This window comes from Haemorhous mexicanus, chromosome 6 (genome assembly GCF_027477595.1).
Source record: "Haemorhous mexicanus isolate bHaeMex1 chromosome 6, bHaeMex1.pri, whole genome shotgun sequence".
Classification (NCBI taxonomy): Eukaryota; Metazoa; Chordata; class Aves; order Passeriformes; family Fringillidae; genus Haemorhous; species Haemorhous mexicanus.
In genome coordinates this window covers 31,726,617-31,753,907 of record NC_082346.1, presented here as the reverse complement: position 1 = coordinate 31,753,907, position 27,291 = coordinate 31,726,617, and the positions used below count along the sequence as shown (strand labels likewise).

The following is a 27,291-nucleotide window of genomic DNA, read 5'->3' as shown; positions in this document are numbered from 1 at the left end:
CAACACCCAACTTACACAGCAAATCTCTCCTTGGAACCACCTACAGTCAGGTATGAGGGTGATCTTGTACCTTGCCTTTTCTTTCCCCTAGCCAAGATTCAGACCTCCTGCCTCTCTAGTCTCTCCATTGAATGGCCAAAACTGCCTGTAGCAGGAAGTAAAATTACTTCTTTGGCAAAGTAGCTTTAAAACTGTAAGGACTGTCACATCAACTCCTTTCCATTAAGTCTGATGTATTTCTAACTCTATACCAGGTTGTTTACACAAGTGCATTTTGAATGTTTACACTGAGGCACAAAGAAGGAAGCAGCCTAGAACAGGTTAATCTCTGACAGAAATCAGTCTTAGGATAACACCCAGCTCCTGACTGCAACAAAGATGGTAGATTTGGAAAAGCACTTTCCAACCTTATTTATTTGAAAGAGGTACATTAAGTGCAGTCCTGTCCTTAATAGGCTGCTTGTAACTACAGTCTGCTTTTACTAACAATAATCCAAACACTCAGAGTAAGCAAATTAAAGCTTGGACAGGTGGACTTTCCAAAGAAACCTCCAACAGAAATATAATTAGATGGGATTTCAGGAACCTGAAATATGACAACATTAGAAGTGAAGAGAACATCCACTTCCAGACCACAAGCTCCAGAATAGAAAAACAATCTAAAGAAAACCCAGGCTGGTTTTCTACTTTAAAAAAGGCATAATTAAAAGGAGATCAAATGGGCAAGTCTAGGCAAGTCACTCGACCTACTCAGTTCCAGAAGTCTCCTGTTATATTTTGAACTGAATTTTTAAGTCAATGTAAGCTGACTCAAACACTTTATTTGAGGTTTAAGCATCAGAAAGAAAAGTACTTGGCTTGTTTCCTAACACAGGTGTGAGGAAAAGCTAAAACTGAGAAGAGAATAGTATCTCCATAACAATGCCCTTTAAAGGAAAAATGTCTGGAATTACAATCCTTTAAAAGTGTTTCAGTGGTTACTGTAAACTGGTGTCATTACCTCTCACACTAAAGGAAAAAACTAGATGCATTTTTAAGAGAAAACACTGATGTCTGACAATGTAAGTAAAAAGATGTATTCTATGGTACTGCCTCCTTCCTAGGATTAAAAGAAAAATCCAACTCTTTTTGCTTTAATGGAACCTCAAGTATATGTCACAGTACACTGCTTTATTTTTCCATTAGATAATACTAGTCATTCTGAAGAAAAGCTGAAGCATTTTTTGTGACAGTTATTTGCAAGAGTTTCACAATGACATTTTTATTTGTAATATTACAATAGACTTAAGCAGTCTTACACAGCCAAATGTCAACAAACGGGTTGAGCCAGCTAAAACCCAACCACTTCCTTCAGTTCAATGTGACTGTAAACTAGCCTTGCAAAAAGAAAAATAAAGACAAGTGATTAGGTTTCAGCTGGAATAGCAAGCTGATCCAATTCACCTCTTGGCCACATGTGCAATGCCAGTGCAGTGGAGAGCAGGACTGCTCCCCCTGACAGCCATGAGATCCTCAAGTCATTGATGGTGACTGCAAACCTCTCCCACATTCTAATCCTTTCTCTGTGAACTTTTTTTCACTTTCAAAACTCAATGATTATTTCCTTCAGACTTGGACTTCATTAGGGACTTATATTTCCAGAAAAAAAAGCATAATCTGGTTCCACGCCATACATTATTAATTATGTGGACTGTTAGGAGGAAGCCTGCTAGAAATATGTTCTACTTTGAGCTATTGGCAACACTGGCTTTATTTCTCAGTACTTCTAGCTGACAAAAGGAAAATGGCCTACTACTTGCTTCCATTCTCTGATTCTCATGTAGTAGCCCAAGGCTGTGCTGTAAAAGCCAAGCAAGGCAAGGATGTGTTGGCATAGAAGTTGTTCCCTGCAAATTTGTTTAGGAAAAATTTCAATTAGTGACTGTGTCTGTTTGAAGGGGGAAAAAAAGCACCATACAACTTTATTTTAAAAGTACTAAATGTAAGTTCAACCTTTTTCAGTCTTGTATTATTTTGAAAATGGTTTTGTCGGGGAAGGAAACATATATGGTGATAAATGAAAGTGTATCCTTTGGGGCAGTTTCTAAGGGGGGCTGCAGTTGTTGCTTCCAACCACAGAGGCCAACCAGAGAGGACCTGCAAAGAGGAAGTCCCGGGACAGTCCATGGAACTTCCCCTGCTGTACAGTGACAGGGAACAAGGGGCTCCTGTGGGGCTGAAAGGGCACCTGTCAGCAGCACAGCTCACCACCAGAAGGTACCACACTGAGTAAAACTGAAGCACTCTCCTCTTGCAGACCATCTTTGCTTCCCATACTTTGGGAAACTGCACTGGATGGGAAAACTGCTTCCTACTTGCCCCAGATGCCTGGCACCAATGTGTTCCCAAGGACACCTGTGAGGGTCTCCCTCCCTGAAACAGGTTCCCCACAGTCCCAGCGGCAGTCCCTCTTCCACTGCAGGGTCTCGGGAAGCTTCCCTGATGCAGGCTCCATCCCTCCTGCCATGGCAGAGTGCAGCAGCAGCAGCCACCTTGCAGCAGGGGCAGAGGGAGAGAGACAGTGCTCCCTCACACCCACAGATCCCAGCCAGGTGGAGGAGGCACTCAGCTCCACATGGCTCTCAGCCAAGCTGACCCAGCACTGTCATGGCTGAAAGCTCTTACAGCCTCGTACTCTGGGTTAGAGGAGATCAGCCCGACACAGAGTAACCCTGCCCATGCCAAATTCCCATCAGCAGCTCTGCAGTCCCTCAAAATATGTGAAGAGGAAAGTGTGAGCCAAGAGCTGAAAGGAAAGGCCAGAAGCTGGAATGGGAGGGCTAACAGCCACCCAGAGACTCACCATTTTGGCAGAGGATGAGCGGCCACGGCAAAAACATACAGGTGAGCCCTTGCCAAACATCAGAAGACTCCTGACCTTCATACACTGCTCCCCATATGGCTTCTACTGCCCCAGCTGTGGACTGAAGGGGTTGCTAGAGGAGCTGGCAGCTGGAAGGAGGCTCTGCATGAGCAGTGGGGCTCACAATTGATAAGGGAACTGCAATGATGGAAGTGAAATGAGGAAAACATGTGCTACATTTCTCTTTTTTTGCCACTGTACTTAGGAGAGCTGCATCGTACCTTCTGCTGCCCCTAGGGAAAGGATGCTCAGTCATAAGTGTGTGAAGGACCATGGCCTCTGGTGGGATGCAGTCCCCAACTGTCCCCCACACCTGTGCCCACTGGTCATGCAGCATCAGGCTGCAGGCACAGAGCCACTCTGCAGTGGGACAGGGACGTGCCACGCCCATGCCACTGCAATTGGAAGCCACTGGCTTCTTCTCAAACAGAGGTGGATCTGACAGGCCTTGCCAGTGGGCTACCAAAGGGACAAAGCAGAGGAAGAGTGGGAGATGATGTAAAGAAATGAAGCAGCCTGAGATACAAGACCCCTGTTTTAGCACCAAGCCTCACTGGTCTTCTCCTGCACATCCTTCTCTCCTGTATCTTCCAACCCAGCTATTAGACGCTAAGCCATCAAAGCCCATCTGCCCCAGTGTCCAGGCTGCAGACCTGCCTCTTTGAGGGAACATAAATACAGAAAATACACTAACAGGACTCTGCTACCTCATTTCTTACATGCACTGCAGAAACAATGTGCACACTGCAAAGTTTTGATAGTGTTTCAACCTCAGATCCCTCCAAACCACCAGCATGGGCAAACTACCTGAGATTTCATTCTATATTCATAACTTGAAAAACACTGACAATAAACTGACAGAATCTTTATATAAAATGGAAAAAGGGGATGTAAGGAAAGAAAAGGGACATAGGAAAGGCAATCTGAGTGCTACTATCATGGCCATTTAATTGGAAAATACACTTAGGTCAGGAATTCATGTCACTGGATTGCTGTAACTGGCTCAAAAGCCACCAAAACTAAGTCTGTGAGCTGGGGTGAACAATCCCAGTTTGATAAATACAGTCTGGCCCTCCTTCAGTCCCTCCCACAACACCTTACTAAGGTATTTATTTCATGAGCACATAAAAGGGATTACTGTTTATATGAAATAATCCCTGGGAGATATCTGGCTAGTAGTGGGACAATTGTGATACAGAATAAAAATAAATCTGACCTAACTTGTTCAGGCCACTGCTTTTATTTCAGAGGGATTTTCCTTTTCTTTGGGATTTTTCTTCTCCATGAAGGCTTGAGCATTAAGCTCAGATTGAAACTAGAATGGAAAAACTTGAGTCACGGCTGAAACTGAATGACACAGAAGATTTACTGGTTTGACTCCCTTCTTCCAGTAATTTCTGTCATACTCCCACCACCATGTGGCTCTGGTATGATTTCCTAGCGCAGCATTCCCACACTTCCCAGAGCTGCTTCAACAGCCCTGCTAAGCAGTAAGAGCCACTGCCTGGATCTTCACAGGAGGCTGTGCATTCCTGACAGGCAGAGAAAAGCCAAAAAGCCAGAGCAGGAATGCAACAGGCAGCTCGCACAGGCCATGAGCTTTGGAGTACATTCCAAAATGGCCAGTGCTGGAGACATATATTTGTCAGGGAGAAATTTGTTCCAAATCAGGAAGCAGCTGTTCTTCCATTTCAGCAAAAACTGCAGCATTACAGCCCTTGCAAACAGTATCCTGCACGGGCAGCACCACACAGAACCTCTCTCACCTGAAATGACTTCCAGAAGTAACATGAGTTTAAGGCCATCCCTGAAATCTTCCTCTATGTTCTCAATCTGCGTCCCAGCCTTGCGGAGGTGAGAATTACACCATGCTGTAAATGTCTAAAACACAGAAAAGGAAAGGGAAAAAAAAAAACAGTCAGTAATCTTCCCACAAACCAAACAACAGTTCCCAACCAAATCAGTGTGGTTAAGTAGCATGACAAACGCTCATTTAGTTATCATCTCTCCATCCCATGTCCTTGTGGAGCACAAGCACTTGCACCTCTAAATACCCAAAGAAGTTGCAAGATGTTTCTGTAGCAGAGGGAATCTGAGAGAGTCATTTCACAGCTCCAGCGCATCTGATGTTCTGGAGAGGCTTCTCATTTTCTGTTTGGCTTAGAATCCCTTGAAAATGATTTTTAAGCATGCCAAGTGCTCAGATTGCTAAAGACTTCCAGTGGTATTAGACAGCACATATTTATATGAAGGAGAACAGAGAACAGCATTCCAGGTGATCTTGTCTCTCGAGAGGTGCTTGAGAAAAAAAAAGAACCATTCTTCAACTGCCTCTGGTCTACTCCATCCCCAGCAACCCTTAGACACTGAAGGAGAGCTTGCTGAGCTCCTCAGGCACATAAATCACATCCCAGCAGTGTCTGTCCTGCTCCCTCCATTCTCACTGACTAACTGCTAAGCAGATCTCCCCTTCCTGTGATCATCCCATCTTTCCTCCTCCATCACATGGAGGAGTAAATACTTTCTGAATGAGTATAATATCACTCCTCTCAGCAGAAGGGCAGGTCCTAGAAAGGATACAACCAGTACTTAGTGACACCACTGTCTAGCACAGCCCCAAACTCCCACTACTTGAGAGCCTCTGGCAGAAGCATCATTGCAGCCATCTCAAAAATAAAATCACAGCCACTCTGTAATTAGTGATACCATGCACCACCACTGGAATAATAATCTGAGTCTGAAGTGCAGGACAGACTGAGGCCCAAAGTACAATACAGCCAGTATTATGCAGGCTAAACAAAACTCTTTTTTGAAAGCACCTTCTGACCTCAACTAGTCAAGACAAAAATATCTCTCGTGTGAGAGAAATTAATTTCACCACCACAGATGACAACACGTTTTTTGTGGTTGCAATCTGTAAACCCATGCTCTGAACAATGGGCATGTGGGGCATTGCCAGGGGAGAGACCGTCTCTTCCAAGAGATGTGACAGGAGTAATCTCAAAAGAGTACCATGTGAAGTAGCCTGAAAGAGAAAAGTTTGATGATCAAAGCACAAGAAGCAAAATACAAAACATCTCGGACAGCTCTGTGTGGCATAGACCTAGATAGGTGAATCAAAGAGCTGAATCTCATCTGATGGTGCAGAAGCTGTCTGACACAAAACTGCTGTTTGAAGAGTAAATGGTAGCAACCAGGAGGACAAGTTTGTTCAAGTGCTAATGAATGTGTTTCCCAGTGTTTGAATAGCAGACCAAGCAAACCCTTTCCTTTGTACAACCTGATAACCCTTCTGTCGCTCTCTAAATAGAAGTCTGAGGTTACTCAAAAATTAGTGTATCCAAAAGATCAGTGCTACCACAAGGAAAGTCTTCCCTCCCTCTACCAGATGTGGTCCTAGAGTCAATTCAACTCACTGACCCAGCAAAGAAAATTGTTTACTTTCTTAAGACCGGTCTTCTGCTCAGTAGGGCATAGAGGTAGTTCAGCAGAATTTTAACAAGCCTTTACAAAAAAAAAAAAAAAACGGGCATGCAAGGGCCAAGCAGGAGGGTGGAGTGGACCACAGCAGCCAGGCCATTTTAAGCTGCTGGGGAACCACAGAAGGAAGGACTCGTTTAATACTGAATCACAGCACAGCAAAAATTTAGAAATGCTTTACTACTTATACCATGCATGGGATTTCAAAAGAAAGATTATTCCAAATGACAACAGGATTGTTCTTCATTCTTCAGTCTCAAAGCTGGGCTTTCACTACTATTGAGCTCACCAGACCACAAATAGTGTGGCAGAATCTCTCCTTGGAAAAAGCATTGCTCAACAGCTGCCAAGCCTTCCACTGCTGTGCTCTGGCCTTGCTCTCCACTGGGACTGTGGAATGGAGCAGGGTAACAGCACAGCTGTAAATACTTTTATGGCAATGGCCCTTTAGACAGATGCATGTATTGTGAAGGTCTGGGATCTCTTTTTTCAAAATGGCCTGGTTTCCTTCCAGATTTGGAAGCTTGGAAAAAAGAAGAGAAAGTAATTAAGCACCTTTTATTGCTTTTTATTGTTAATCCCCTGAGAAAAAGAGGTGGTGCTTTTTGGGTTTTTTTTGGAATAAGAGTGGTTTTATTTGGAAAAGGGCCCTGTATCCTGAAGTACATCTTTTTGGTGCTATTTTCTTTATTCTACTGCTTGAGCCGTATTACAAGAAGAGAGGTTAATTTATTTGGCTCCCTTTTGCAGCCAGGCTACTTCACTCTTCCAGAAAGGGCAAATGAGAGCAGAGATGCTTTCAAATGCTACATCATCTTCATCATCACATGTCAAAGTATGAGAGTAAGGTTTGTCAGAAAGGTTGTGTATGCCTATGAACCTCCTTCTCATATCTGGAAAGCAGATGAAGCAAAATACCTTGAGCTAGTGTCTGGCCCTGCATGACATCACAAAATTCATGTTGATTTGAGGAGGAATCCTGAGAGCTAACTCACAGGCAACAAGGATGCACTTTTATTTCTTGTCTGAGTTCTCTGAAGTCATTTCAGTTTTGTTCTCCATCAGCCCAAAGCAGATCAGACATCTCTGCTTTAAATCACTGATAATTCCAATAGAGCTCTACAGGGCATCCCTCTGCACAGTTTGAGGGTGGAAGAGAGTCACCAGTTCTACACTTCCAAGAAACACACATGAAGTTACATGTAAACCACAAATCTTCTAAACTTTGCTTTATTAAAAAGCCTGGCAGGATAACTAGATCAGTGAGAGTATTTTTATTGCTGCAAGAGTTATCTAGGGCTTGGTAGGAAACAAAGACCCAGAGCCAGCACCAAATTCTCAACTGGAACCATCTCCATCTCATCATGGCCTCAGACAGGCTGAGTGACACAATTCCACAGAACACTGCCATAGCCATGAGTGACAGAATGGACACTTCAGCTTCTCAAGAACACGGACCACGAAGGGTGAATAGATGGAGCACACACAGTTTCCATGAGACTGTTCCCAGATGTGCAGACGTTTTCTCAAAGCATCTTCAGGTCCCACAGGAATTCCAACAAGCATATTACTATAAGCAGCACAACAGCATATGTGGACAGCAACAACCAGTATCCCAGTGTGGATGCATTAGTCCCAGTATCCCAGCGTGGATGCATTAGGCCATTTGACAAGAAAGCAGGATTATGAAAGCGTTTAATAACTGCAGTGGGACTCACAAACTGTACTCACCACACATCAACCCAGAGCAAAATCTATCACAACATAATCATCAGAAAACAGCTTTATGTTGTATTTACTGTACATACTGCAGAGGGGTAAAATACCTTCTTACTTCAAAGCAGTAAACCAGAAAGAGATGTGACAGGTAGGAGAAGCCTGGAGAAGTGCATCAGAAAAGCAGAGTGAAGCAAGAGAAGGGAGAGCTGAAATTTTTGCTGTCCACTGAGTCTTGCAATCCTGGCAGTCTTGTTTAGAGCCATTTTTACTGACTTGGCTTCATGCATCTGCACAGGATCCTTTTTGTTATTCTAGGAAACCTAGTGAAACCTCCCACTCACCCCAGCTCCTTCTGGGCTACACAGCCACTCCTCCCCACGCCTTGAGTCACAGCTACCAGTGGCAATTGGCTCAGTGGCAGCTAAGCCCTGCTGTGCTGCCTGGCACCAGCAAACAAGTTTTCAAAAGGGGAAAGGGCTGTCAAAAGCAGCCAGCCACCTTCCTGATGCAGGCCTGGCCCTGGGAGCAGCCAGGTAAGAAAAAAAAACACAAAAAACCACCACATCTGCATTTGTTGTGGTGAGGTGACTTGCACCCAGTTCAGAGGGCAAAAATACACTGCCAGGCAGGAAGCTGCTCAGAAACAGCAGAGGTTTTTCCTTGCTGTTTGCAGACACAGAAGTCTGGAGATTATTCTCCTGCTTACTTCTAACTCCCTGTCCCAAAGACAAGAAAACAGTCTGTTAACTTTGAGGCTTATGGAAGTTTTAGAGCTGGAAAATTACTTACTGTTAAATAATAGCACAGAAACCTCACACCATAAATTTTCTGTGGCAACTGCACGAGAGGTGCAAACAGAGCTGTGTTTCTTGGCCCTTGGATCTTCCCATATATTGTACTTGCAATTTTATTTTTGGACACAACTGATTGCCAGGATACCCCTGCAGGTCTGCCTCTTGTTCACTGTTCACTATGGAAGATATCTGATGAAGCAGCACATGTGTTTGCATGTACATGGATGCATTTCTCATCACTGCTCTCTGTACTCCCTTCTCCTATCTAGCTATGATTTGTAGCTTTTTGGGTTTGTGGGTGTGGTTTCGGTGGTTTTTTTTTTCTTTTCTTTTTTTTTTTTTCTTTTTACATCCCAGCCTAATCAGCAAGATCAACTCTTGATATTTGGGTCTGGGTCCTGCACAAACAATAGCACATTGGTATTCTACCACAATACAACCTGTCAGATAATAAAAAGGGTAACAAATATTATTGAAAGCAAGCAAATATGATTAACTGTTCTGCTGCCTCAGCATATTGACTGCTGGAGTATCCTCTGCAAGGCTACCTGTACACCTATTTTAATAGTCATGCACACCCTTTTCCTTGACACATCATGAGAAGTCCTCACTTCTTCACTGTATTAACCCTTTCCCAGTCACAAGTAGTTAAAACATCAGCTAGTCCTGCAACTAAAACTCTAATGAGATACCATCTTCAGCTAGGTCTTTCCAGGTGTCTCTCAGCCCTGTCAACTGCAAACCTACCCACACCACTTGTGCATACACACACGCACTCTCTGGTATTCTCTGCACTTCCCCAACATTTGCTTTTGTTCTTGAAAGCCAGTAACTTTCCCCTCCACACTTATTTCCAATCTGAGTACCTTTCTGGTACCGAAGTGACTCAGGAAGAAATCCTGAAACCTAGGGAAGCAGGACAGTAAGTGAACATTTTAAAGGTTAAAGCATGTTTCTGCCTCAAAAGCAGCAGTACCAACACCACTTGAAGCAAAACTAGAGAGCTCTCTGCTGAAAGAAGGCAGTCATAAGGCACTGTGGCTGCTGAGCAATTTTAGCAGTGTAAATGCTGCAGCTAGCCCAGCCACATAAATGACAGATACTAAAAAAATAAATAAATGGTCAGTTTCATCTCTGTGGCTGTGACAGTGACATTCCAGCTTAATGTGACCTTTCCAGATGCTCTTTACTTCTCCCCTTGCTAAATCACCCTTCCACACAGCCCTGCTTTCCATGGGTGAATGTAAACTTTCTGACACAGCCAAGAGACTGCCATATTTGTCTAACAGCCCTTGAGCAGCCGCAACTTCTGAGCCAGAGCAGTGCTCGTTGCCTCTTTTCTGACAGGAGAAAGGTCTGGATTTAGCAGAAGAATTCACTGGAGCACTGCCTCTCCAGACCACCACCACTGTGCTCAAAGAGCAGCAGTGTTCACAGCCACCAAGGTACCCTCATGCCTGGTGTTTATGCTGGGGATGAATTTTAATCAAGTACTTCAACACAGCTCTGCTGTTGAGATTTGTCCACAAAGGTTTGGCTCCTGTTAAGAGGGGGATGGATCTGCTAGCACACAAATCTCAGTCTAGTAGCACAGTTTGATGCTGTCTACACATGTGCTCTGCAAAGGGAGGTCTTGAGTGGGCTGAAAGCTGTGGGTGTTAGCCCAGGCTTTCTTCTAGTGTTGTAGGGGAAATGACAGCAGGACTCCCTTTCCAGTCACCAGAAAAGAAAGCAGGATGTTCAAACAGCATTTCATACATGGCTGAAAAGCAAAATCAATTTACTCAGCTGCAAATGCTGCATTTCTGCTACTCATGCAGTTAGCAGTGCACCTGAGCTTCTGACTGCATGAGCTGGGCTGCATTCCCTGCCTGGCCTGACACAAACCCTCTGTGGCTCCAGTTTACTGCAACACCATACATTCCTTACAGGACTGCTGCAACAAAGCAGCTAATTCCTGCAACAACTTTTACACCCAAATCCATGCTGAAAGGAATTTTATTTAAATTATCTGAAAGAAGGACTGATGCAATCATCTAATAACATTTAATAGTTTATTATAGAAGGCAGAAAACTGCACACAGAGCTTTTTTTCAGGATTACTCAGTAAGGATTACTAATAAAGCAGTCCAGCTGCCCCATAATGGGATCCTTTCCACCTTGGTAGCCTGGATGCTGAACATACTGTATCAACTAAGGAGGATGCTAGCCCATGGCCACCACAACTATCTCCCTCTTGCTACTTGAAAAGAGAGACCACGCCATCATCAGTTTACTAACTGGAAGGATTTGGCTGGGGAGGCCATGAAAAATAAAGCTCCACAATCCACTTCCAGTTTCCCCTCATTCAGCAGCAACTCATTTACTAGCATTACTTCTCAGGGTCTCATGTGATTTTCCCCTTCCTAATGCTACTGCTCTGAATTCTCCTTTCACATCTTAAAGCACTTGGAAGAAATGTTGGGGTCTCGTGGGTGGCTGCTTAACACTCTCCCCACACTCAACACAGACTCAATTGACAGGCTTGGTTGCAGCTTCTTTTTCTGCACAAGTCTGTGATATAAGCTGACAAGGAAGTGCTCATTTAATTGGGCAGTAACTACAAAGTAATCCTAGATCCTGTCAACACCCCGGCACAAGAAAGGCTGTGGCTGGACATAACAGATCACACCAACAATCCTAGTGAAGAAAGCTGGGCATTAAAAGGCTCTTCATCAGATACAATCAGGCCATTGAATATTTTCTATGCCCATGTGCTGCATGTGACAGAAGCTTTATACACATACATATTATTGGTATTTAGTAGTGATGGAGGAAGTGTAGACCTACTACAGCCCTACTTCTGTATACTACGCCTCCTGGATTACTCCTTGGTGTGCTTGGATGTCTGCTAGAATGCCCAAAAATACTCAAAAATGGCTGTCTTCTCCCTCAGGGAAGCCCTAGGAATTGCAGATCCTCTACACAAACCTCACCACAAGTACAGGGAGCCATCCAAAGGGTCTTTTATTTGAACCTGAATTAAGAGAAAAGTCACCATTTACCATATTCGCCAATCTCATCTTCCAACCTGAAATACCTTCACTACATGCTGCTTTGCATTGGAAGCCACATTACAATTTTGAAAAGAAGAAAGGCATTTGATAAGCCCTTTGGTATTTCTGTTCCAAGCCCAGTCTCCAGGACACAGGGGTAGTTCAAAGAGCTTGGTTTGTGTTGAGAAGTTACATTATCAGCAGATGACCTCTAAAGAATTACAGGTATGATGCTCAGTGAGATGAAGGCTGCACAATGAAGAGTTTTGCTTTCCAATAGAGTTAGCCTTTTAGAAGGGCTGAAGGAATTACATGGATATTCAGAAGGAATCATTACAGACACTCACAGCACAGTTTCACCACCTCCACAAAAGGAGTTCAGTACAACTAGCATCAGTACTAATGCACTGTTCTGGCTTAATTGCAGCTGCTGTGTTCCAAGCTGAAAGACAAAATATAGCCCACACTACTTTCTCAAGTGCTATGCCCTGAAAACAGGAGGTATCATTACACTGTACTGTGCAGTACCAGCATCTGCTCAAAGAACCATCTGGTGGCTGCATAAAGACTTACTGAAGGTGAAAAGGCAAATTGTAAGTCTACTTGCATTTACTAACCCCAGGGCACAGCCCCTGCAATTTGGAAACACAGAACTCAGTCACTTTTTAGCCACTTTCCAAAACCCATCTCTGCAGCTCAGGATGAGAACAACAGTACAGCAGTAAGAGCTCCATCCCTAAGCGTAAGAGCATAAGCCAGCTTGGATCTCACTGGTAGTGTGAAGTTTTCCACTGAAGCCTCTCTTTGTCCAGAGGAGCTAGGAGCTGCTGCATAGAGAAAATTAACTCTTCTGACAGCCAATTCATCCTTTTGGACACTAGCAATGAATCAGCAGCACATCACTTGCAAGAAGCGCCAAGTAAATTCAGTGCAGGAGTTTTCATTTTTGCTCAATGGAATACAATTCTCAGTGTCCACACAGTTTTTAATTCTCATGTCCTGGAAGACAGGACAAAAAAAGAAAAACCCAAAGTCTGCTCCACATTGGTTTTCCAGTGCATGGTGTTAACTGCTTTGGAGCCAGAACACGCCCTTTTATTAGCTAGCAATGGGCTGAAGTGGCGAGGGCAGAAATCTCAATCCAGCACACTTCCTGTCCAGCACAGGGTAAATATTTGTTCTCCTCTACATTTGTGCCTCTGGAGCCTTTAACTCCACTTCTGCTACAAAGCTGCGCCATTTCACAAAGAATCTGCTTCTGGTATTTGAAAGCTACTGACCATTAAATCAATAAGTTGGCTGGTATTTCAGACCAGTAAAATATAAGCTCTCTTTATTCCTGAGTTACCAGAGAGCACTAATAGCTAGGAAAACACAAGAAGCCTTTGAGCATGCAAAAACAATGAAAAAAAACCCCAAAACTATACAAGGATATCAACTGGCTAGAAGTAAGGTCTTTTAGAGTTTATCATGAAGTTCAAACTAGCAAGACTCTTCATTATACTCCTCTCTCCTATGAAATCAACTCATAAATGTCAACTTGCCTCTAAGCTCTCTCGTAACAAAAATTAAACAGAGCTTGTCTCTGCATTTTATATGCTGGATTTCCCACGTGCTTTATAGCATTTCAAGAGATATACTGGAAGGAATCACTTTACCACACTAGGATGCAACTATTTATAGACTGAAAAGTGGCAACAAACCACTGAAAGCCAGACTGTTCGATTCCTGGAAGCTGAACTCCCACTGCTCAGCACAGGATAGGGCCAGGACACCAGGATGAAATCCTGCACAAGCAGCCTTATATTCCTGATGGCAGGCCTGCACTTTATAGCAAAACATCCAGGTTTATTCAGACCCAGTACTGATTTCATCATGAAGTTGAGGGGTCACCCACCTGGTCCCAGGAACAGGCTGGGGGGAGGACAGAGAACACCTGGCACTGTAACACAAAGCAGGACATGCAGCTCTGCTCCAGCTCTGGCCTATCTGAGAGCATGGGCCAAAGGTACAAGACTTATTTTAACTTGAAGTAGGTCAGGGAAGCACCTTCCCTCTGGTGGATTGACAGGCAGACACAAACACAACTGCTCCAATGAGGACTTGTCTTGCTTCTGCCATGAAGGAATATGTGTGGGGCCTGACAGTTTATTCTAAGTCCAGAGAGCCAGCAGTGCAGGAGCTGATCTGGCTAAAAGCCCTTCTGCAGTGTAGGTTCAGAGACATCTGGGACTGCCCAGAGCTTCCTGGGAGGACTCACAGGTGGTGTTTTTTCTGTGGCTCTTCTTTGGCTGTTTACTTTGGTGATGATGGGAACGGGAGGAAGAGGAAGTTACAGCTTCATTTATCCAGGTTTTTTAAATGGAGAGCTATGTAAACAGGTTGACTAATTGAAACAACTGAATGTATTGCCCACTGCCCTGTATGGATGTCGCAAAACTAGCACAAAGCTTTGGCAAAACTTAAGGGACTCTGCAGCTTTAGAACATAAATATCTTGAAATAATCTGGTTTTCTAAGGGATGATGGCAAATGTTTTGGATAAAAGAAACGACAGCTGCATTTCAAACAAGAAAGGGCCTCCAAAACAGTGTTTGGCATGAAGCCTTAGGGCTCCCTGTCAAAGAGCAAGGAGTCAGAAAGGAGAGGCTACATGGCATAGATATACTATGTATTTGGGCTTCACTCCCATCACCAGTAACACCAACTCTTGGAAAAAACATACCGAAAAGAAGTAAGATTTTTGGATACATTTATCCCCTTAGACATCATCACTGTCCCTGACACAATGTGCTGTCAACATTCAGAGCTCTCACAGTCACTTGCAACTGTGAAAATGCATAATTCCCAGCTCTAGAGGGGTCATTCCCAGCTCCAGAAGAGTCAAGGTCTGCAATTGTTAAGGTCATTCACCTGAAATGGGATTTTCCAAAATTAAGAAAATTGCTCCTGGGTCAAGATGACTCTGGTTCACATGTGCTACCAAAGAAGTAAGGGCCCTGAAGATGCACAGGGATCTTGCTGTGCTAGAAACTACCATACACTGAGTGAAAAGCTGCTCTGTGTTCCAAAGCACTCCAATGTGAGACTTGAGATGAAGGTGGAAGTAAGTAGGCAGTGTCAGTCAGGGTGCTTGGCAGTGGCCTCAGCACACCCACAGCCTACCTCTTGTCATTTTCTATATCAAGATCATAGTAAACAAGAGAGACTTGATCCACAAAGACTGATCCTCTCTGAAAAAGGAACAAACAGTTCACAACCCCTACAAGCGACACAAATGTGTGTGAACTGCAGCCCCCTATGCCTGAATCCACCCCACTCTCCAATGCTTGGAACCAGCAGGTTGTTCCAAATAGCTACACCCATGCCACAGGGCATTCTGCTCTGGTTTGGTCCAAGCCACTGGTGCTGCCAGCATAACCTAAGGGAAACAATGTAACTGTGCCAGTCTGCAGCAGATCACACCTCAGCAAGTGAGGCAGCACCAAGAGCAAGAAAGCAACTGGAAATGCAGTGAGCAGACAGCTGGTATCAGGGGCTGATACAAGTGCAGGCTGACGTCTCACACCAGAGGCTGAAAAGGGCCTTAAAACAAAAATAGGTACCCCATATTTAATAAGGTGAAGAAAGGGATGGTATTGAAGCGACATGAACTGAAGGGCATGTTTAAAAGTGATGGATGACAAAAATTACTGCTGCAGCTGTTTGGGTGAGTGTGATTGGATTGCTTCGTGGAGGTCAGAAAAAAAAGAATTTCCATTACTCAAACAATAAGATAACAGAGAGTCTGTCTGAGAGTTGCATGAAGATTCATCAGCCATTTTGGAATAAAATGTCAGGTCAGAGCAGGGAATGTCACACCTATTGTTGGATAAAAGGATTTAACTGATTGGGGAGAAGGCAAGATACTGAATGTTTACATGAAGGCACAGTAAAAAAGTTTATGTGAGCACTAAATGTATCCTGAAGTGCAGAATACAGAACTGAGCCTTGGGAACCCTGAAAAGGGACCACCTGAGCACCCCTTCTTCCTCCCACCTCCACCCCTGCAACACAGAACAACAGAGAGACTGAGAAGGTGGAACTGCTCCTCCATCTCTCCCCAAGCAGATATGCTCCTTTCACCCCCACGAACAGAGCAGGAGTTGTCACCTTTTACTGCTGTTACCTCTGTAAAGCCAGCACAGACAATTGGGGTGGGACTGAAATCTACACTTCCTCACAAATGAAGAGAAGGTCAGTTTTCAGTGTGGCACAAGCTTTTCAGTGTGGCACAAGCTTTCCAGTGTGTCCATTCCATGTCTAATTGAACCTGCAGGCCTTCAACAGTGCACAGACAAGCAGTGTCAGGATGATCAGATCCTCAGTGAATTACTGGGAGTTGACCACAGGAATTTCGCCTCCCAGGCTTTAACTCTTAGGTGGCCTCACATATTTGCACAGTTGTGGGTTCAACAGTTTTTTCACTTACAGTTTAAATGAAACCACTAAAAACAACAAAAAAAAAATTATATAGATCAGTGTCTCCATGTCCTGTGGTTGTGGGGACAAGTATTTATTAAGGTAATGGCCATATTTAAAACTGAATTGCACTGTCACTTTCTTTTAACTGGATACCAAAAGCACGAAAGCTACTATGGGTAGGGAGATTATGAAGATGATCTTTTCTGGAATCTCAAGATATATTCTGTGCTTAGGCATGAATATGTCATCCAGGAGTAGAATACAATAGGATTTAAACTCTCTACAATAGCACTGAATAGCAAGTTACTTCTCAGTGAACATCACAGCCCAGGAGGGGTCTAATTAGTGAGCATCTGCATGTCACTGCAAGCTTCTAGCACTGACTGAACACCACAGCTCTCCAAGTGATGGGATCTCCTACTTTCATGCAGTAAATATAGTCCTGACTGGTACTGAGGTGTGCTTTGAGTGATCTGTGCCAAGTCTGTGAGTACACCTGGACAGCACAGTGAAAAGCAGTGTACAGCATCTGAGCCAAGGCACCAGAAACACTGGTGGTAGTACAGCACAGTTTAGCAATGGCTATCTAACCTAGGAGCTGTAACAGGCATCTAGGGCACAGTCCCCCAGAGATTAGGACCCAGCAAACATGGGAACTGAGGCTGAGTATACACCAAAGCAAAGAAGGGGTGTTCACATCTTCCCAGCATGTTGCACTCAGACCAGGATGTAGATCTTATAACAAAGCAAGAAAAAAAGGACAGCTGAAGATTAAAAATTATGATAGGGCATAATTACAGCAGGAGTTTTGTTCCAGACTGCTGTGGTTCAATGTTTCAGACATCCCACGAGACTAGCAATTGCATTAAGAGAGATGGAGGCAATGCTGGCTCACCCAACATAACATCTGGCTGAGGACAGCACAGCACTCTCCCGTGCATCCTTCAATTTGCTGTCTTTGCTCCAAACTCACGCTCCTTGGCCATGCCCACAGCCACCAAAAATTCAGGCTGGGAGTCTAGGGACAATATACTTAACTTTAAGGGGATGAAATCTTTAAAGAGTGTCTTGATCTCATGAGCAAAATCTTGTATTTTTATCTATTTTTATCTTAATTATATTGTCTTGAGACTGTTTATGTAGTTTATCAAAGCAAGAAACACAATTTAAATGAAGTCAGATGTGGGACTGATACCAAAGACTAAAACCAAAAGAGAAACATTCCAGTTTGTTGGGTATTTTTTTTTTTCTTTCTTTGATCTTTTATTCAACGGAACCAAAAGCAGCTCCAGTTCTTGGTAGCACAGTAGCTCTGAGCTAATATCTATTAGTATTGTTTGCTATTTTAAAAGGTTGTGCTACAGGTTTATAGTCTGATTTTCCAGAACTTTTACAAAAAGAAATAAGGAAGCGAGACTTAAAGACACATGCACCAGGATCAGCAATACTTTGGGAGGTTGTTGAGTTCCTCAGAATAGCTGCCCTAGGTAAAGCCTGGGGAAAAAAAAAAACAACTTTCTGGACTTAACCCAAAGGCTACCAAGGAGAATGTTTCCACTGACTGCTGGGAGTTGGGTTCAGGCCCTGCACTGTGGGGGAGAGTGGCAGAATGACAGAAGTCTGATGACTCTAACCACGTCCAAAAGAGCCGTAAGGAGCTGCTGCGTTATTTAAAAGCAGTCACGCAGAACACTTGACCAGATATTATTGGGGAAAAATTGATCTCTTTTTAAACCTAGCAGCGAGATTTTCACCATCCTGATGACAGGAAAGCCTAAGGGAACATAGCAGGAAACACACTGCAGGAGGAACTGGGAGGAAAAGACTGCTAACCAGCCAGTTCAGCCCATCAGGAAATGTTTACTCTTTTTTATTTTTCCATGTCAAAATGCTGGAGGCTTCAAACTATGCTCTCTGAGAGACAGAGAACAAAGGGACATAGGGGACACATATCCCAGCACTGATGTCCTGGCCAAACAGACACTGCCATTGACTGGTGAGGACTTGGGGACCAGCCCAGGACTGCCTTCTGTTAAAGCCATGCTCTGCTCCACAGTCACCCTCTGAAAAGATGTGACAAGCCCAAATGTAACCTATATTACTAACACCACTCTACTGTGTCTGGCTTGGAAAATTGGCACACAGGGCAGTAAGGAAAGCACACGAAATATTTGAACACAGAAGCTGAATCTGTAGCAACTCCAATGGCTGAGGACAGACTGTGATTTAAGCACTAGCCACAGACACAGCCAAATTCTTGCATTTTCTCATTTCTAGGAGATGAGGTCAGAGAGCTCACCACAAGAGAGGACATATGACGTAAACTGGATGGTGAGTGCCAGAACTATGTGGGGGTTTTTTTCTTCCTGTGCTCCACACACATCCAAAGCCTTTCCATTTATAGGAAAGGCCATTGGTATAAAAGGTGCATTCTACATCAGACCAGAGGAGGCATCATTCTGGGCATGAAAACGTTAGCTCAGGAGGAAGATCTCCAGTGTTTTCCCACACTAAGAGAAGCCTTTGGATAGACAGAGGACTGAAAGAGAGAAGAAAAATCATATATATTCACCAAGGAAAATGAATATACCTCTGAGTTTATGGTGTGCTAGCAATTTCTAATAAAAAGCACTAGACAGCCTTTTTTTTTTTCTTAAAGCAGCTTTAGGCTGGAAAAAAGATTGGAATAATTCTTATTTGCCATGACAAATGCCCCAAGTTACTGTGTATTAATGCAGATATCTTAGAAAAGAGCAAAGATAGAAGAAGAATAAAATCTCAGCAGAACCAAAGTTAAAATTTTTACAGGCAACTTTACATTATTTGTTAGTATTTTCCCTTCCTTACTGTAGCTCCATTTCAACCCTAACCATACTCCCATATACTTGTTATCTAGATTGTGAGTGTTCCCAATTGATGGCTGCAAATTCCCCATTTTTAAAAAAGCCAGTTTCAGGATAGCTCTGACAATTTGGCCTTTTTTCTGCTCTACAGAAAAGGGTCTGTTTACAGCAAGGGTGCATATAATAAAAATATTTTGCTACAAGTTGCCGAATTTTCCTCTAGCATGGAATCATGATATCTTTTGGGAACTGTAGTTCAGATGTATTATGCTCCCCCTTTCTTGTGGAAAGAAAGTGGGAGTTCTGCAGGAACTTGTTTAAAGGCACTGTCCACAATAAGCTACCCAGTAGGATGGTACTTAACAGAGGTCTAATGGGTGCCCATAATGGGAGATGTAATTCCCCTTGGAAACCACTTCACAGATACAACTGAGGAATTGCTGATGGACCCCTTACATACCAGCATTCCCCAAAGCACTGTCAAGGAACACAGCACACACACAGTGCTGCCAGTTTTGCCACCAATCATGCAGTTCCTCAATGCAGTGACAGCAGGCTGTCTCTAGGAGGACAGTCACTGGGAAGTGAACATGGCAGCTCACAAGATGGTGGTTTGCTAAAAGAGGAGGGCTGAGAAGCAATGGTAGGGTTTAAATTTCAATTCATCGGTAGGGAGATGGATGATGAATAGTTGAGGTGACCAATTTGAATAGGGTCAGGCAAAGATTAATTATTATGTGCCTCTGCTACTGTTTTAAAAAGGTGATGAAAATTGCAAGGTAACTGTTACTGACTCGTTCTGGAACAGGAGGAGGAAAAAGGGGCGATGGGGCCCTAGTTTTGTGTTTTCTTGCACGAGAGAAATTGCAAAAATAGCTGAGTGAAGAGGGTTGTGTTACAAGTGTTAATCTCAATCTGGCAGTGGTGGCAGTGGGCTTTGGTCCAGCAGTAGCTAGAGAGAATGACCATATGAAAAATCTTTACTATACATGAACATAAATATAGAATTTTCCATTTCACTTCCTTTTTCCTGGAAGCATATGGCATTTATTCCCAAAAGTTTCAAAGAGCAAACACTGAAATGATAACTAGCTCTGTGAGCAAGGAATTATTTTTCCACCTAAAAAAATTTGTATTTTAGCCTTGAACATAATGAAATCCTGCAAGACGAGATATATTATCGGGCGATATGTAAATCAAATTAATTTTTAACCTCCAGTCAAACAGAGCACAGGAGCTCACTGTACATTTACAGCATTCATGACCACGGGTGCAGCCAGTCCTTAGGGAGATGCACTGCAGGATGTGCAAGTTACTGGTGGAGGTGAGCATTTGCATGGGTTGCGTCCACAGGTCTCTGTAAAGCTGTGCTACATTCTGACGAGCAGCTCGCCCCACTACTGCTACTAGTTCAGGTTTCCTTTTGGCACTGGGCTCTGCTGAAACTGTTCAGAAACCACAAACCATACTTTAATAAACAAAACACATACACACAAAATAGAAATTCCACCACAACTAAAACCCAGCTATCCTTCTGCTCTTTCCACCTCCCACACTGAGCTTCAAACTTGCATTTAGAAAAAGCCAAAGTGACCAGCTCTGTTCAAAGCATTAAAACAGCTGGAACAGACACATCAGCAGTTCTAGTCTTTGTACGTAGCCACTGGTAATACGTCTGCATAAACTCCTTATAAGGTTTCTATATTTGCTTCCATTTCTAGGCTGAGCAGAATGGGAAGAAGCCACAATAAGAAGCACTATTGGAGAACTCTAAAAGCTGGAATGCTGTGCTCAGACACCTCAACCCCCCAACAGGGCACCCCTCCGCTCTGCTCAACAGCTGAGATGGGATTAGTTGAAGAGGCCAGAGGGAGGACATGGAGATGGCTGCAAGGCATACCCTCAGAGCACAGCTCCCCAGAAACAAACACTTTGAGCACCCCCCTTGTTATGCACCAGAGAGCTTCACTGTAAACACACCCTCTACTGAGGCAGAGAGCAGTAATACAAACCAGATGCTGTAGGGAATTTTTTCCCTCTTCGTCTGCACTAAATTTAAATACTGAGCTCTTCTTTTGCCAATTTATTCTTAAAGGGCCTGTATGCTACTCTTCATCTCTATCCCACTTGCTTGAATTTAACAGAGAACTCAGTAACCCTCCATGCACTTTGACCACCCTGAGACACACGTGTTCTTCACAAGGTCTCGAAAGCTGAGACCTCACTTTCCAACTACTGGGCCAGGACCCCTCACAGCTTCTCTACCCTTTCACCTGAGAACAAATGGAATTACACAGGTGAAATCATGGCCCTTAAAAAGCTTCCTCCTCCTTGATATAAATTGTACTTCAGGTCATTATCTTCTGAAGAGTGATGTGGTAGAATCAATGCAGGAGCTTAATTCCCACACAGACAAAGTGTTTTGTACTTGCTTTCAAAAACTGAGCCAGACCTGATGAACACCAAGAAAGCCCCACCAAGAAGATAGTTTAACTACAGTGCCAAGGGTAATGCAAGGGCAATCCACCAGCCTTCTAGCCAGGTGTCCAAAATTATACTTATCCAACCACAGGCCTTGCCTCCAACACAAAGGAATGGAAACCCATTGCTTCAGAACATACTGTCTAACACCTGTCTCAGAGGCAGGGGAGGACAACACCCAAAGAGCAGGGCCCCTGCAGACAATGGGCTCCATCTGCACTACCCCCATGGCACTCCAATGTGCCCACTACCACAGCAGAGCTTGAGTGACCTCACCTACCACAGACATGAAGCCAGCACCACCTTCCTAGGGAAGGCTTTTTAAGTGATCGTGGCTAATCGTTAAAATGGAATCAAGCTGAAGCATCATGGGAGCTGTGGCCCTGGCTCCTCTTCCCTTTGCTGGGCTATCAAAACCCACAGCTGCTTTGGTTATCAGTAGGGCTCTTTTCCCAGGAAGCTGCCTTAGTCACTGACCACCTCTAAACATCGGCTGTCCTTGGCAACTCACACAAATCACTAGTAATGAAACAGACAACATGCCATTTTTGAAAGATGCAAAATAATGCCAGTGCACATTTTCCAACATACTGTTGTGTTCAATTCCTGATTGGTTTCAGCTCTTCTTGAAAAGTAATGCTTCATCCTCAAAGTCAAACATTAACTCATTTATTCTTTGATAACAAGCCATTCAGGAAGCAGAAGTACTAAAGAATTCTGGCTCCCTACACTGCCCCACTGTGCTGGTATCTAGGTAAGGAACAAACCCATTTGGCTCATTACATCATGCCACACCTCCACAAACAAGATGCAGCCTGCACCTTTCCTCTTTGTTGCCCAACTTTTGACTTATTTTCCCCATTAACATAATTGACTGTTCACGGGGAAACAGCTCTCCTGGAATATAAACTAGCTAAAGGATGGAAAATGAAAGCATGAAGTGGCCAGTCTCCATTGTGGGGAGAACTAAGTAGAGGCTTGCACAAAATCTCATACAAGCACAAATATAGCCTGATGTAATTACCAGTGATAGAGAAAAAGAAGATCAATAAGCTGTTAACATATTTTGGTTTATAAATCCTAGCTGTGAAGAACTAGATTTAATCGAAGACAGGTGAGTAACAACAACAAAAGTCACGGGTGATAATTCCCCAAGGATTCAGCAGTATTGGAACTACACAAACATCTTACTGAATCCTAAATTAACTCAAAATGAAGTGGGACAAAACAGGGAAGAGCCACAAACTCATCCCCTTAACAAAGAGCAATACCCAATATGTGAAACTGCAAGTACAGGTGAGGCAAGAACAGTATGAACAAGAATTACAGACATAACAGTAAGGGCACTCTGCTTATGCTGAGCCTGCATGCAGAGCACAGTGAAGTCCTGAACGTTCACAGCCAGACAGCAGGAACAAAACATTTTTGTAAGCAAACTCGTCAAACCATCTGAGGTGTTCAATGTAGTTCTATTTTATAGTTCAGTAGGAAAAAGGAGAATAGAGTTATGCAGCAATTGTTCCATATATTTACAGCAGATTTTATGTAGAGTTTGACTTAAGTGATGGTCAGATCAATATTCTGTGGCTTACAGTTAGTTTGCTTAGCTCTTTTAAGGCAATACAAAGGAAATTTCTCCTTTCCTGCCCCTCCCCTGCCACTCTTGGAAAAGACATTGTCAAGGTACAGAAATAATTGTGGAAACCTAGACTTTCTGTGGACATTATGGTTGCATATTAACCACCAGTGACAACAGCAGCTCTGAGGGCATGGGGAGGTGCCCTTCTTTCATACACAAAAGTGAAACCATTCAAAGGCTGGGGTACTTTTTTACCTTGTGTATTGCAAGTTCTGAAATAGTCTTACAAAGATTCAAATGTTGGGTTGATATCAGAACCGGACTGCTTCAAAAATAGTGCCTCAGCATCCCCACAAAACAGGGCATCAAAACCAGTGTGAATCATTACAACACATTATTTGCCTAGACTGACTATGCATGCAATCGTATCTCTTAACTCAACCCTTCCTCAGACTTTTTTCTTCCTTTCTAGTAAGCTCTGATCTCATCTGAAATGTACGCTCTTTTAGCTGCAAGGTCCCCAGCCAGCATATGCTGCCTTTGAAACTCTCAGATGTGGCTCCTGACCACAGGAAGCCATTTGCAGTCTGGCTTGCAGTCAAGAAGAACAAAGTACAAGGATGCCTGCTGCTTTATACTTGCAAATGGGTAGCTGGAACCACTACTTTTACCTAGGACAACAGGCACGCCTTGTTTTCTGTGATGCATAGAATGACAGAATAGTTCTGGTTGCAATGGACCTTTAATCCAGTCCACCCTCCCTGCAGTGAGTAGGGACATTCTCAGCTATACCAGGCTGCTCAGACGCCCATCCAATCTGGCTTGAAATGTTTCCAGATGTGTTTCTATCAAACACCTCTCTGAGCAACCTGTTCCAGTGTCTTATCACCTTTATCGTAAAAACCTTCTCTCTTATATCTAATTTAAACCAACCCTCTTGCCGGCACTGCAAAGGCCCTGGAAGCTACACAGGGTGTCTGCTTACACACCCCCATTCACTTGTTAGACACCGTTTGCTTTCCACCAGCTGTGCAGCCTTTGAAAAAGCAGGTGCATCCAAGTAGCACTTTTTTTTTTTTTTTAGAACAGTCTTTTTTATTAATTGCAAGGAAAAGAGAGCCAGCAACAACAGCACAGGCTTCTCCAGTGTCTGCCGGCAGCACCTGCCTCCTCCAGTAGCTTTGGAGAAACCCCAGGGCCTGTTTCACACTATGCTCATATGCATGGTCATGAAGGAGACACAGGAGGGATCAACTACAGCACTACTTCTGTGACAGAGCAACACTGAAAGAAACTCCACAGATACAGCAGGGAAGGAGGTTGGAGATGCTCCCACTTCTGATGTGAAGGATAAACATGAGGTCTCTGCTCAGGAAAAGGTGAATTATTTCCACAAGACATTTCATTTGATAGTAGGATGAGGCAGCAGGAACTCAGCTTTTATTTGTATGTTTGCAGCAAAGAGTATTCTTGATAAGAGGACACAAAACCACATGGGCCAGACAGAATGACATAACTGCAAGCCCAAAGCACAGCAAGTGACACACCAGTGCTCATACCAGATCTGCTGAGACCCATCACAGCGATGGGTCCTCTCTCCACATCACCTCTGGTATCCTTCCATCAGAAGAGACAGGACTTGCAGAAATACCCAGGCCTCAGGTAGGAGGCAAATTTTAGAAAAAGATAACACCTTGCTGAGAACAGTTTCCTGCATGGCCTGGTTCAAACATGGAAGCTCTCATATTGGAGAGCTCCTGCTTGAGCTGTGCTGTCACCCAAGAAAAACAGCAACTTCCCCTGCCACACGATACATATTTGAGACAGGCAAGGAAGAAAATGCAGGTAACTGAGGAGAGCATGCTCTGGTTCCAACTGAGTCCCGGCCTGTAAAGGCAATGGAAGTCCTATAAAACCTCACTGCAACAGCAGGATACTGGGAAAAACAAAACCTCTACTTCAATACTGGGCAAGCAGTCTGGGAAGACTACTACTAAGAAGTACGTTGACTCTTCCTTACATAACTTTTTAATCTTTTAAATTCTATGCAAAAAAAAAAAAAAAAAAAAATCAAGTAAAAACTAGTCTGTAAGACACATGCCAAGCACCCTCTCACATATAACCCAGGAGAAAGGCTCCTGCACACTCTGAGGCGCATCACATGTGCCAGTTCAAGGTAGGTTTCTTTTGCCTTTAATAATTTCTCCCATGAATAAGTAACACCTAATGAAAGTGCTCTTACGCTGACAGTATTTGTATTCTGATACCCAGCTGCTACTCATATGCCTCTCCTTAGACAGACTCTTGTTAAGACTACAGCAGTAAGGACAGGAGATATGTGAACACAGACACTGCTTAACATAAATGCTTAAAGCAGTTGTTTAGCTTAGTACCGATTTCTTATTTCAGACTTTATGCCTAAAGACTGCTGGATTAGTCCCCTTCATGGAGATTTAACATGGTGCTCTCTAGAATATGTGCACACCTATACATGACAAAATTAAACCTACTTCATTGTAGATTCACCCTCTTGCTCCACAGCCAGTACTACTGAACAAGGACTTCTGCAGACACCATACAAGGTCACTCATCATTCTGCCCTGTCTTGCTCTGTATTTAAGAGTGGACACACCAGTACCTCATTCACACTCGTGCTTATATCATCATCAACCTCGGCATAATCCCACCGAAGGGAAATCTCAAATACAGTATTGGTCATGGTCCTCTCAGGTAAATCATGTATTACAGGGGAAAAGGTATGGTTTCATGATGAAGAATGACTAAGCCAACCAGATTTCTTCAATTACCATGGTTGGATGGCCACTCAAATTCTTCACTGCTGCCCAAGGATTGGTAGCATAAGTTACCACCATGTCAAGCTCTTCAACCCTGCTGCCTTTTATTGGTAAACTGCATGCAAATATCTACTACACAGAAAGCCAGGCTAGCAAGAGCACTGGCGACCTAGGGGATTAGACTGAACTTGCTTTAATGCCTGCTCGTAAAAGCTCTTATTCTTACGTGTTTGTGTAAGGAAATGCCAAATCACTTAGTCACAGATAACACGTCAGAGTACAGCTCATCTCTCACAAAGAGTGCCTTCCATACTCACCATTCCTAATTTTGCTGTTGCCTGACAATTTTCCTTTGCAACAGTTGCTAAGCAAAACATTTGCAGTTCAGCTTAGTATCACAACTGACACTTGATGACTGTCCTAATGGTTACACATAAAAAAATGCATGGCTGTTCTGTCTGGTTCAAACCACTGATAAGAAATAGGTAACTCAAACGGAGGACATGCAGCCCATGTGCAGTCCTGATCACTGCCATTATGTTTACTGTCTGTTTTCTCAAATAAAGAATCTTCTGAGCAAGGCAAGGTACACGCAGATAACAGACAGCAGTGTAATTCACCATGTGGAAGTCAAATTACCTTGGTACAAACAGTCAAGGAACATTTACTGTCACTTGTTTCAGAAGACCTAAATTTTATATTTCAGAAATGTCCATACAAGGTCTGTCGATATCTACTGAAAATAGATATCTTGCTAGCACCCTATGACTTCTAATTAGAGAAATTTGACAGTATTTCTGGAAGTTCAAGTAGCTTTCTCTTTCTCTTACAATAGTGCAGTTAAGTGTAAGACCAAAATAAAAAAGATAATTCAAGATAGACTCAATGTGTTATACTTTTAATATCCATGGCTAAGAAACCGTACCATACGTTAGCAGCCAAAGCCAGCACTCAACAGAATAGAAAGCAGGAATTCACCTCCTTTCCTCCTGAAGTACAAAATAGTAAAAAGTCACCGAGGTTGAGAAAAAAAAAAGTGAGGGTGCTTCTGACACTACCAGCAGACATATGGACAGGTTTATTTCAAGCCTGTGCTTAGATTCAGAAAACCTCTCCTAATTCTCTTCAGCCCAAGAGTTTCCTAAGCAGGTAGACCCCAATAACAAACTGGACAGACAAGAGAAATCCTTTTTCCGTTAG

At 43.4% G+C, this 27,291-nt stretch overlaps 1 protein-coding gene across 4 annotated transcripts in view; it reads right to left on the bottom strand.

The window, feature by feature from the left end:
- Window positions 1–27,291, bottom strand: part of ACTN1 (actinin alpha 1) — an 86,582-nt gene that overhangs the window by 41,208 nt on the left and 18,083 nt on the right. For 3 of the 4 annotated variants that reach the window (XM_059849709.1, XM_059849707.1, XM_059849706.1), the window contains exon 2: window positions 4,669–4,783. In XM_059849709.1, coding sequence (XP_059705692.1) covers window positions 4,669–4,783 — 115 coding nt within the window. Of the gene's footprint in view, window positions 1–15; window positions 35–4,668; window positions 4,784–27,291 lie in introns of those variants that run through there. The other variant, XM_059849708.1, reaches the window with a different exon arrangement.